Source organism: Adelges cooleyi, unplaced genomic scaffold (assembly GCF_023614345.1).
Source record: "Adelges cooleyi isolate 19-005CV unplaced genomic scaffold, UGA_ACOO_1.1 ACOO_flye_CR_arks_rails_tigmint_CR_PRNA_308, whole genome shotgun sequence".
In the NCBI taxonomy this organism is placed as follows: Eukaryota; Metazoa; Arthropoda; class Insecta; order Hemiptera; family Adelgidae; genus Adelges; species Adelges cooleyi.
In genome coordinates this window covers 520,649-533,403 of record NW_026095979.1, presented here as the reverse complement: position 1 = coordinate 533,403, position 12,755 = coordinate 520,649, and the positions used below count along the sequence as shown (strand labels likewise).

Below are 12,755 nucleotides of genomic sequence, written 5' to 3'. Positions count from 1 at the left end.
ATTCCAATTTGGGTGAAGATCAAATCATTAAACGGTACAACAAAAAACATTTTATAAAAGAAACGGTCAAGAGAAATACAAATTGTGGTGTTCATACCCGTGCCTATAAACAAATGGTAATCGTAAAAATATGAACCCTTAAGCTAATATGTTTTATAAAAATACAACTACTTTATACATCTAATTTTCTATAAATAATATTTTTTACATGGTTTTATACAAAGCAATTATAACGATATGTCTACCAAAAACTTGTATTATATTTAAACAAAAACACGGTTCAAACTTAACCAATTGATCTTAAATTTTTTACATATTATTTTTATGCACATATTTTAACCACTTTAGTTGTAAGACTGAAAAAAAAATTGAAAAATATGGGTAACGACAGGTTAATATACAAGTGCACGCAATTATAATGTACATAATTGTGATATATTCTGGACGGAAAATTGTGAGAGTTCATACATCCTTTTTTTGTCGGACTTTATTTTGCAGATAGCGTAGGTAAATAATTGTTTATTAAGTAAAAAGTAAAAAATAAATGTAATCTCCAGAGTAAACATTTTTTGCGTGACTTATGAAATTGTGAGTATGTTAAGTTGAGTAATGAGTATCAATTATTAATATTTAATTTCCCAATGTACAAAATAGTTCCAATACTCAAGTATAAAACTGTTATTGGTATAATAAGTATACTTTTTCATAACATAATCGGAGAATAGGTCAAGTGCTATACTGCTATTAAAGATCATTACGATTACACTTGTTTTATTTTGGTTTTTGGACAAATAAAATACAAATCATTTTTCATCAACTACCCAATAACACATTTTTAATTAAAAACTTAAGGTGAGGGAGGACATTGTCATCAATTGAGGATGGATTACGTTATTCTTCTCTACATTCTCTAATTAGTAGTTCATTCAAGCAACTCTTTTGTATAAAAGATAAAATACTCTTTTTCTTTAATAATCCGCCTTGTCCCGCCAGACAGTAGGATTTTTTTTATTTGGTGATCGTTATAGTTCATAATTTTAGGTGTCAAGGTAATTTCAAACAAGCTTATAACAAAAAATAAAAGTACATATGTGGACGAAAGACGATTTGTGAGTGAACAAATTTACTGGAATTTTAGGAACATACTTTTTATAAAATTAATAAATCTGTGTAATATTTTTAAAATTATAGCACCACTGACATGACAGAGGCCATTTGAAGTCGTAAAAAACGGTGGGTCATCTGATCCCCCAACAACGTCCTCTAAGTCTACCTCTGCAACTATAATTAGACATTAAGTTACTTTTGACTCGTTCAGAAAAACGTTAGAAACCAACTATCACTTTCAAGACGAATTTCTTTTATAGATTTTACTTTATACACTAAATTGAAATTTCATATAGGTATGTCATTATGTTGAAATAATACTTAAAACATTTATTATGTTCAATAGATAATAAGATTTATATTTTAGATATAATTTGAAAAATACAACGTGTACACTATAGATTATGTGCCTATGTAGATACATTATTTCGCCATTTTTCTTCACCTCATACCGTTTTACAGCCAATATATAACTTATAGAAATAATATTAAATTATTTATTGTGTATAATAGATAATACGATGTGTGTTTTTCATAATTATGTATTGTAAAAAAAGAAAGCAATTAAAATAATAACACGCTAAAGAGATTTAGAGGATTTCATAGAAAAGGAAATGAATGACCAAATAGGATTTGACAGACTTACTCTATTAGTATGGAATGAGGTAATAAAAATAATAAATGCTATGCTAGATAACTTATTTGGTCATTATCCCCAATAACATCAGTGTCCTTCGACAAGCATACCTAATGCAAGATCATAGTTTAAAATCGTTAACTTTTCATTTAACTGACTAAAGTTGTCGTCAAATTCTTGAAGAAATTCCAATATCATATCATAGGTAAAGTCTTCGTTTATATTAACACAGATCCAATTGCTTCCATTTGAACTTCTCCCATTCAACTCGACGAGAATGTCTTTAACTCTCTCCGATATTCTAGCTATAAGGCTATCAAAATTTATTGGATCTTCGTACTTTGCACCATTAAACGCTGCAACTAAATCAAAAAATAAAGTTTCGGTATAGTGCATATACTTTTGTACCCTATCAATTGTTCCCATTGTATCCAAATACGCAAGATTTAAACGGAAAGGATTCATTTTAGGCATTTCGTTGTTGAATATTACCAACAATACCCACAGAAAGGTGTAAATCCTCACACTGATAATTTGTTTAATCAACTTGTGGTAACTAAGGTGTCCGAACGGTTCCGATATCCATTGGCGGTTTTTAACGTATTCTTTGGTTTTATTCACTTCGACTGCGTATCGTCTTATCGTCGGCTTCCATTCTACGGCTGAACCGGTTATTTGTCTGAACAATAAGTCGTGTTCATCCCATAACGGTTTCAGATACAAATAGTCGATCGATATGTACTGCATGACGTTAACATAATCTATATCAATCATTTCAGACGCACGCAGAACTCGAAAGATGTTATTTGGTACATTGGGATTTTTCGACACCAATTCAGACTCTGTCCTGTTTCTGGGAAGGTATTTATTATCCTTGCAATATTTTATGAAATTCGTAATATCACTTTGTAATTCCTCTTCACCGAAAGGGGGTTCCTCAAAGAAATTTTTGTTGCTTTCGTATTCGATGATCGCCATGATTTTGAAATAATAACTCCAGAACCACTTACCCGCATTGTATTGGCCTTTTTGAAACAACAGGAGCATAAAACCCGCCTCTTCCTTCACAACGTTTAGTTCTCCCCATGTAAACTGGATAGATTCACCTCTTTGCAACCCATCCAGAATATTTGCCAAGTACACCAATTTCGTTTTTACGATTAATGAGCAAGTACATTTAATGTCTTGGATTTTCTTATCAAGTTTATCAAACACCGTGTTGCGGCCTTTGGTGTTACTGTAAGTCTGAACAGGAGTTGTCAGAATTGTTCGTTCTTTTTCATTAAATTTTATTTCGTTCTGGTTGTAGGTTTTCAAAGTATTCACTATATCAATGTAAGAATGAGAGAATGTTTGACTGTTGTAATATGACGGCGAAATCTATAAAAAATAATGTATGTCTAAATGTATTATATATAATTATTTTTTATCATTTATTAATTTTTAGTAAATTCTATACACATATCAACTTTCAAAACTTTATGATCAAGTATATAAATATTTTACAAACTTTAAAAAAAAAAGTCGAAGACCAATTTTGAATAGACCAATTTTTACAAATAAGTTAAAAATTTATCAAAATTATGGGATTTCTTTTTTAAATATTTGTTAAGTCTCCAAGGGAAAATTATATAGTTAAAACTTTAAGAAACATTTTCTGAATCACCCTGTACACTAAGATATAGTAGGAATTTATTAGTATGGATATTATGTTATGTTTATGATACAGATATACTTCTTTGTATAATTAAAAATGTTTTGAATGCGTGAACGCTTTTGTGGATTGAAATTTCATTTGGCTGATGTATCCACGTGAATAGCTCTAGGCCGATGTTTCGGACTCACACCAGATGTATGCATCACCGGGATTTTATTTTTCGGATTTCGGAATAATGATCCAATTACGATATTTAGTTTAAAAACGGTTTTTATTTTAAATTTGTTAGTTATTCTCAAGTTACGAACCACATTTCGGGAATAACTAACAAATTAAATACCAACAATCGTGACTATAACAGCCTTGATGATGGACTATGCATAGAGTCTGAAACATCGGCCTATAACTATTGACGTGGATACATCTGAAACTCGGGCAAATAAAAATGTTTTTTATTAACATGAAATTTAGTGTCAGATATCTTCTTCTTTTGGGGTAAACAGTGTTTTTTTGTTGTAAAAACTTGCAAAATTAAGATAGGAATAAGTGTAAATTAAATAAAAGTCTCTTCATTTCGATAATATTATTATTGTATTTCAATATTGTAACATTATGATAAAATTACGTTTTATACAAGTTTAAATCCATTATAAAGTGTACTTTTATAATAATTATTATTCAATATTATTGCCCATGAAGTTATTTTACAAGACACTAATTGTAGTAATTTCCACAATCAAATCCAAATCTCAAAAATATAATAAATGGTAACCAATATATGTTAGTTCTTACTTATTATACACCTTTAATATATTGGATTGAATGTTTGTTCTTACTAAATTATAAATGTGTAAGAAAGAACTTTTAAGATTGTGGAAAATAAGTTATGCTTACTTTGCTTGTTGACTCAATCATATGAAAGTTGACTGTTAATATGAAATATAATGCCAAAAAAATGTAATTGTGAGTGATCATTTTTAAATAGTTTTACTACACAAGTGAATTATGTCGAAATGGTAATATAATAATGTAGCTAAGTATTATTCGAGTGCTGGGAATAACGTTTTACATTAGTCATGAAATATTATTTTAGACACACGAAACATCTTAAGCAAATAATTTTGTTTGTATAACGTATTAACAAAAAGTAATTGCGTGGTAAAATCCTGACATTTAGACAAAAGAAAAAAAGTCAAGTTTACTTAACATATTTGATTTTATACTATTTACTGATAGTATGACGTCATATTTTTCAATGCGTATGTAAGATAAATACACAAAAAATAATATTCATAAACATTAATATTCTATTACATCTATAACATATTTTATTTTTATGTTATTATATTCATTGTAAATAATATATTTAAAAAAAGTACCTACAAATTATAAACAAAAATTGAGTATAAAAGAAGTGTAGAGCATATAGGACAAGTGTCAATTATTGGTGATTGGAGGAGAGGGAGGGTATATGTTTAATGACTAGTGAAAGCTTGTACCTACTTTTGCTATTGTTTGTTCTCGCTTTTATTTTCAGATTACTATAAGGTGATTTTGATGAACAGTCAAGTAGAAACTCAAATAATTTATGAATTCTCAAGTTCTGAGGTTTTTGGCGTTGGTTAGAAATGATAATCACATAAAATAGTCAACTAAACACACCATTAGAGCATGTGGTTACTTATTATTTTGATTTTTCACTTGTACCTATAGTTCTAAATTTATTTTTACCCTATCACTTTACTGATTTTATCATTTTTTGCTTGCCCCTTAAATAAATTAATATTAGTGACATTTCTTGCCCTTCAAAGAGTTAAGACTTAAGGTGACCCTGTACAAAACTTATAATAATTATAAAATCAATCATCGTGTGTTTGTAAATAATTATAATATGTTGAATTTGGTTGAAGAACTAAAATTATCGTTTTCGTTTTTTGGAGAAACTGATCTACATGGTTTTTGGTTAACTATGCCCAGTCAAAATCTTAGAAGATATTATACTTTTTAATGTATTTATAACTAATAGTTTGTCCGATTTACATATACATATATTTTTAAAATCAAACCCCATCCCTAATGTATTGTGTACAAAATCATATGCTACTCAACCTGTTGGGTTTTGCAATCTTTTATTAAATTTTTTTAACAAAACTCGAAAGGAAATCTCCTTTTTTTCAAACCTGCCTAATATTTTGCAAAACAAAATGTATATCAGACAACTTGTTATTGTCCATTAGGTTCTTATTTTGAATCTATAAGAGCATTATCTATTAATTTTAATTATATTCATAGTTGTTCGGAAAACAACAATAATGATAATGAAGAAAAGCTGGTGTAAGAACATGAAGAAAATAACGCTTTTATTCTTGTGGCAAACTATTTTAGTATGTTGTAAGATGGTAAGAAACATTTTTAAAAAATTGTGTTTGACTTTTTGGTTTGGTTATGACCTTATTCCTTTTTTCCAACAATTTATGTTTCATGAAAGAAAGAAATTATTCAGTAATATACAGTACACACCTGTCAACGTTTGTGGTGCAGTAAAATAAGGCATCAAACTTAGTGCGCTAGAGGTACCGGGTTTGATTCATGCAGCACTGCAAAGCCGACGCCCGCCCTAACCTCACGCAAACGCACTGCTTTTCTGGGGTGGCGATAAAAATTCAAATACGTGGTTAAAAGAATATATGGGTTAATAAAAAAAAATGTTTCTAAGTTCAACAGCATAATTTACACTTGAAAGTCTTAAAGTTTGAGTAAAAGAAGGCAAATTATCGGTCGACGTTCCATCGTTTAACTGTCGGAAATTGGCTTATGCTGGAGTCACCAGCTAATATTTAGTTTAACGTCGATAATAACAAGATAAAGAATAGCATATTATACTTTAACTGTAATAATGTTTTAGTTATTTTATTTCATAACATATGAAGCATTAGACAAAGTAATGCCACGGGCGATGACAATTCCAACATTGTTTTTGTTTTGACCTTTACCGAAGCCTCGGGACCCTAAAGAGAGTTGTACAATCTTTATAGACGTGGCCTGGGCTCCATCTTGGAATTAATGTTAAATGTTAATAACATTTTCCATTGCAACTATATTTGTTTAACCAATTGGTCTAAGAATAGCATTATTTGTGTTTTGCTTTCTGTTATATATAAAGTATCTCTAAAATACAATAGTGTATAATTAAACATATGTAAGATTTGTTCGTCTTGGAATTTAGTTTCGTAAATTGATTTGCCCCGGGTGTCGTCGTTGTCCGTGAAATCTCCTCCTTGGCACACGTAGTTCGGAATCACTCTGTGTAAGATGCAACCTTAAATGTAGCCGTATCCAAGTCCACCGCTCGGAAGTTTTCGGCCGTCATGGGCAGCTATGTCGTTTCTCCGCCTGTAAACGCAAGTAATATCGATTCAAGCAAAAATAATTTTCATATGATTTATACATAGCAATTAATCGCCAAACATGTTTTTCCTGAGATTTTTTCCTGTTCAAAAAACCTAAAACCCTAAATGTTTTCTTCGATTCACGGAAAAAAAATTGAGTCATGGATATGTTTTTAACATTAAGGGTCCTCACAAAAATTAAATATTTTTACAGAACTAATATGATACAATGCGATACGTTATGATACAATAAAATATATATGGTATTATTAAATTAAAAATATATGTAATAGTAAGCATTATTACATAGTTACATAATTAACAAAGTGTAAATAAATTAGAGGAAAATACAGATATGATGGCAATGCTTTGATTATTATTGTCATACCGATTATTTTGAGCAAGAGTAAATTCACAATAAGAAAATTCACACTTTCAAAAAGTATACAATTGAATGAAAATCGAAATAACAAAGCTTTACCAGTCGCCATAGCTACCGATCCCTAAATGGCCTTGGAATTGAACTTGTAAATTGTATTAAATATTTCACAAATAATTTTACAGTAGTTTTATATACTTATATACGAAACACATATTAGGGTGAAACAGAACAATTTTTTGTTGCTGTCGAAAGACGTACCGACCAAATAATGTTAATAAATAAATTAGCTTAATTTTTATTTTTTGTTACAAAATAAGCGTTGGACAAATCCGGTCGTGTTGAAAAACATACAACCGATGTAAGTACGCAATGTAACCTAACAACTCAAATGAATGAATTTTACTTTAGAAATGGGAATTAATGTGGAGTTAAAACGTATCACCGGAATATTATTCTTAAAACTATTTAGAAGTATGTACCCGAAAAAGGTTAAGAAGTCAAATTAGTAAAATTAATCACGACCATAACGCTATACTCACTATTAAGTATCAGTATTTCAGCTGTATTAAAAAATGTACGTCATACTCTAATGATATCGACCTCACTTTTACCCTATTGTTCCAGTACAAGGGTTTCCAAATTACTTTTATGTGTGTTTCTTGTCGATCCAATATTTGGCATTTTACCCGTGATATTCGATATGGATTGTTCAAGAGTGGTTAGTAGTTGGACAATCACTTTGGCCGATAAACCCGCACTTAAGGTCGGTCATCGTATTTGAGATAAGACCTCCAAAATCGGTAAGATGATATGATATCTCACACACGAGAGTAATAAATAAATCTTAAAAATTACAAAACGAATGTTCAAGGAGAATAATAATCTATCTATAACCTAAATTATAAAAAAATATACTGCTCAATGCTCCCTATGTACAATTGTATTACGTGTGAGGGTTCTCTCAGATAATTGTTGATGGATAATTAATAAGCGTTCAAAAATAAAGCATTTTTCATCTTAGAATATTTTTTGTATCAACAATATTTAATAAACTATTGACTTGGTACACAGAGAGAGACTTTAACAATTGACAGGGTACACAAAAGCGTGAGTGGTGAGAGAACCTGGGTACCTACACTCATGGTAGCCAACGTGTTAAGCAAAAATAGTAGGTGATGTCAGTATTTGCTAGAGTCATCAGACGGGTTATGGGAGAATTAAGGAGAAATCGACGTGAAACAATGAGGAAGTAAAAATCAAATGAGGGATCAGGTAAAAGAAGTTTTAATGCCTTGCAGAATTTTTCTTGGATAAAAGCCACATGGGAAAGATCTCTAAAAAGGATGAAGCCTTAATTACGGGCGGCCTCCGCCATCTGTATAAATATGTAGACAAACATATTAGAAAGTGTTAGCATTTTAATTTTTTAAGATATTATACTACCAAATTAAAGACATATGTTCCATTTTTAAAAAACTAAGTACAAACTTATAATACGTATAATAATAATAATTATAAATATTCATATTTTCCAAGCAAATTAGTCTTATACCTGATGGATCACCCTGTAATAAATATTATAGTACAGTATATTAACAGTGAGTCCAATAAGTGGAGTCTACTGTGCTAAATGTTGTTGGTCTAATTCAAGTGGAGCATAAAAACATTATCAAATTTTAACGGAGTGTAGGATTTGTAGCGCTTGTTTAGTTGTATACATATATTATAATACATACGATTTTTTTTATCTCCACTTACAGGCGAAGTCTTAGATTTATATTTTAACTCTAACATGGTTACAACATTTAACAAATAAAAATCCATGTGTTTTTTAAACAAGTGTTTTACGCTATAATTTTATGATAAAAAATCACTATAGGTGTTGGTGCTTGTTGTTTTATTATTCTGATTCACCTAACAACATATTGATGCAAGTTAGCTAATACGTATGTATGTGTATTCATATACATATATTTATAATAGATAGCGATGAACAATCTATATCACATATTTGTAGTATTATTTTTTTCATCCGAGAGACCTATAAAATCAAATAACACGTTTATAAAAAATATGACTTGAACATAAAGTGATTCATACCTAATATTCCCCGTGTCTAATATGCCCCACCGCCTCTACAATGGCCTTTGTTTTTTTAAGTTCGATAACTGATTTGATAAAATTTAAACTCCGCTACGGAATTATGTAAATATGTTAGTAATAACGAAAAATGGCTATGCTGCTTATGTTATTCAATTCGCAAAAACAAAACTGTAAAACATATTTACATTGCATTGTTTCGGTCGACAAAACAGATGCCATTCGAAAAGTTGTAAGGAAACCATTGAAACAGTCGGTTTAACTATCATTACAATTGTTTAGTGTAAGTAATAGTAACAAAAATTAAAAAATGGTAAAACTTTACACTATCATTATGTTTTTCTAATTTTAAACTTTTTCCCGCATCTAGACCTTCGATAACATTTAATCCATTAATCCTTATTCGTTATACATCAAGGCCATAAGTAAGTAATACCATTAAACTTCAAAAGTCATAAGTACGCTTAAAACAAAGAAGGGTGAATTTTAAACACATTATCTAAGAATAATATACAATATTATATTTTGTATTCGATATTTTTATTATATTAATCCATGTATCTTGATACAATGTTTTTTTTAATATATTCTCAAAAACCAAATGCCATTAAAAAAAAAAATTAAATCCTGCGGGGGAGTGCGGGATTATTGAAATTTGGATTTAAAGATATTTGTGTAGATATAGGATCATGCAAAATTCGATTTCAATTTTGAACCATTCGACACTTCTTTGCTATGATATAGAAAGTCAACGTCAAAAGTTGAAAACCAGACAATTTTTTAAGGTTTTTCTCGGTGGTGGGGGTGAAGAAGTCCATTTTTTCTACTTTTAACCCACCAAAGTCACTAAAAATTTCGGATATCCAAAGTTAAACGGGCCATAGTAGAAAATATAATGCGATTGCAGGTAAAAAAAAATATACACAAAACTAAGGAGCATATTTTAAAAATGTTTTAAATTAATATAATAACGGAACACTTTACCATCTAGTTAGTTAGGAATTTTTGGTATAAGAATTAATTCCGAAAAAATGACAAAGGCCTAATCCGATTTTTTTTAAAAAAATACATCACAGCGTCTATTTGTTCACCTGTCTTGTATAAATCGACCTCTAACCACACCAACTCAAAATACACCATATTCAACTACATAATACATCTAAAAAATATACCACTCAAGTAATTGTAATTAACTCGACTTGTCTAAAATAAATTTGGCAGATCTACTTGACACACTCAATATGAACTAAATAAAAAAAACTACTTGTCGGTCTATATAAATTATCTCTAGCCCAAAAACATAAATTATATCAAATAAAAACATCATTTTAGAACCAAAACATTCTCATCTCGACCACTCCGGAAGCGCTTGAGCCTTATATAAATTACATTTATGATTAATGATTTTTGCAGATAAAAATGAAAATTTACTGTATTTTATTATCATTTATCTGCGTAAATGTTTTGGCAAGTATAAGTTTAAGTAAGTATTTTATTTTCATACTTACCAGTTAGTTCAAAATCGAAAAAAAAAATAATATTTGACTTTTCTTTACAGCACAATACATACATATGGTTCAAATTACAAGTAAGAAATATTTTATAATTATACAGACTAACTTTGTGAGGTTTTTAATTTTACTACTTTTATACATATCTATTTTTTAAAAACATTTACTACAGACTTGCTAATTCAGAAAGCTTTTGGCTATAAAGACGATATTATAGGAAGTAAGATAATAATTTATATACTAATATATAATTGTTTTGTTATGTTTGCCTACTTATCAAATTATTTGTACATAAAAATTAATAGTTTATATTAACTTTTTAAAAGAGTGCTTGACTTATAATATAGTAACAGTGTGTCAAATACTGTAAACATTTTTAAGTTATGAAAATAGAGCAACAAATATTTATATTTAAGAGGATTCCGCAAATTCATTTTTACGGTATAAAAATATGTGTTGGCTTTTATAATACAGCACTTCCAGAAATTGTCTTACAAAGAAGTTACTTATATCACCAGAAATGTATGAACTTTATCTGTGTCTTTAAGTTAAGATTTTGTAAAAAAATGCCAACACCTAACTTCTTAATAAATGGGCGGAGTGATATCCTCTTAAAGTAGTAGTATTATATTTTCGATTGGGTATGTGCTCCATCGCTCATAGGCACGAGCTGTCACTGAAAGTTACTGTAGTTTACTATGAGCACACTTTACTCAAGAAATGGAATAATTATCCCAACAGTGGAAGTTGCTCAATGTGTGGTGTAATTTTTTCTTATAATTTTTATATTCATTTTGATTTTATTTGAAACTTTTCTATAGTTCTAACTTTTATTTGTTTGTTCTAGATGGGTTGGAGCATGCAATTTTAGACACTTTACACAGTAACTGCTTTTCATTGAGTAATAATAATTATATGTTATTAAAAAAAAAAAAAAATCTTGCTTATAGAAGAAATGTATACAAAAAACATCAAAAATGTATCTTTAACCCTTTCCATTGTGTTTTTCAAACTGCAACTCGTCCCAACCATTACTATCATGGTAATCTGTTTCGTACTTCTTCAAATCATTAGGATGTAATAGTACGTCCTAATGATAAGTAACATCCTTTTGTTCTGAATTACTTAAACGCATGTTATTTTTTCTTAACATTTCTACTCTAGTTTATGATAGAAAAGAACATCAAATTCAATACCATTAATTTATGTACTGCTAATTTCAGGGTATATGAATGACATGTTTACTGTACCACGTAGTCATTTTAATTGATTTTTTGGAAATATTTTTACATAGTCGTTTATTAATCATAAAGTATACAAAGTTTTCACTTTAGTTTCAGAAAATTCAAAAACTCACAACTATGACTATCTACAAGGTAATCTATTCTCTCCTATGTATATTTCAAATTATTTATGTATTGTGCTTCACACAGAATTATATGTACGACATTGGTTTCTATTACAAGAAAATACATATGTACTTACAAGTTTGTTATATTTTCAATTTTAGATGCCATATCGACACAAGTAGATTTGCAACAGATAATACTTCAAATAATAGGTAAAAATAAAATTGTCTACTAGACAATTTTCAAAGGCCAATAAGCACCTTAAAACGAGAATGTGAATAAACTAAAAATTCGGATTTAAATAAAAGCTGTCAAATTGTTTTATATTTTTGTTACAGGTACTCCTATGCCTGCTGTTACAACCAAAAGTAATTACAAAATTATTTGTTAGTTATAAATAGAAGATATGGCATAATTGAATGATGGAATTTTACATAGTAGGGCACGGCCGGTTTATTCGACAAAGCGAAAATAAGAGGTAGGCTTCCGTCCACCGACTATAGCAACCAGTGGCAACCAAGATATGGGTTTTGCCCCTGCTGGTCCTAGTGATCCCATTAGCTCTACGCTCACCACTTTCTACGGATGTCTTGGTCTTTCGAGTTGTTAGGGAGTCTCCGGGA

At 29.4% G+C, this 12,755-nt stretch overlaps 1 protein-coding gene across 1 annotated transcript; it reads right to left on the bottom strand.

The window, feature by feature from the left end:
* Positions 1-1,452: 1,452 nt before the first annotated feature.
* On the bottom strand, positions 1,453-4,456 carry LOC126839823 (uncharacterized). Its single transcript, XM_050575238.1, has 2 exons — positions 4,296-4,456; positions 1,453-3,124 (listed from the first exon to the last, which is right to left on the bottom strand). Exons 1-2 carry the CDS (start codon positions 4,374-4,376, stop codon positions 1,832-1,834), a joined length of 1,374 nt encoding a protein of 457 aa, XP_050431195.1. The 5' UTR covers positions 4,377-4,456; the 3' UTR covers positions 1,453-1,831.
* Positions 4,457-12,755: the final 8,299 nt, after the last annotated feature.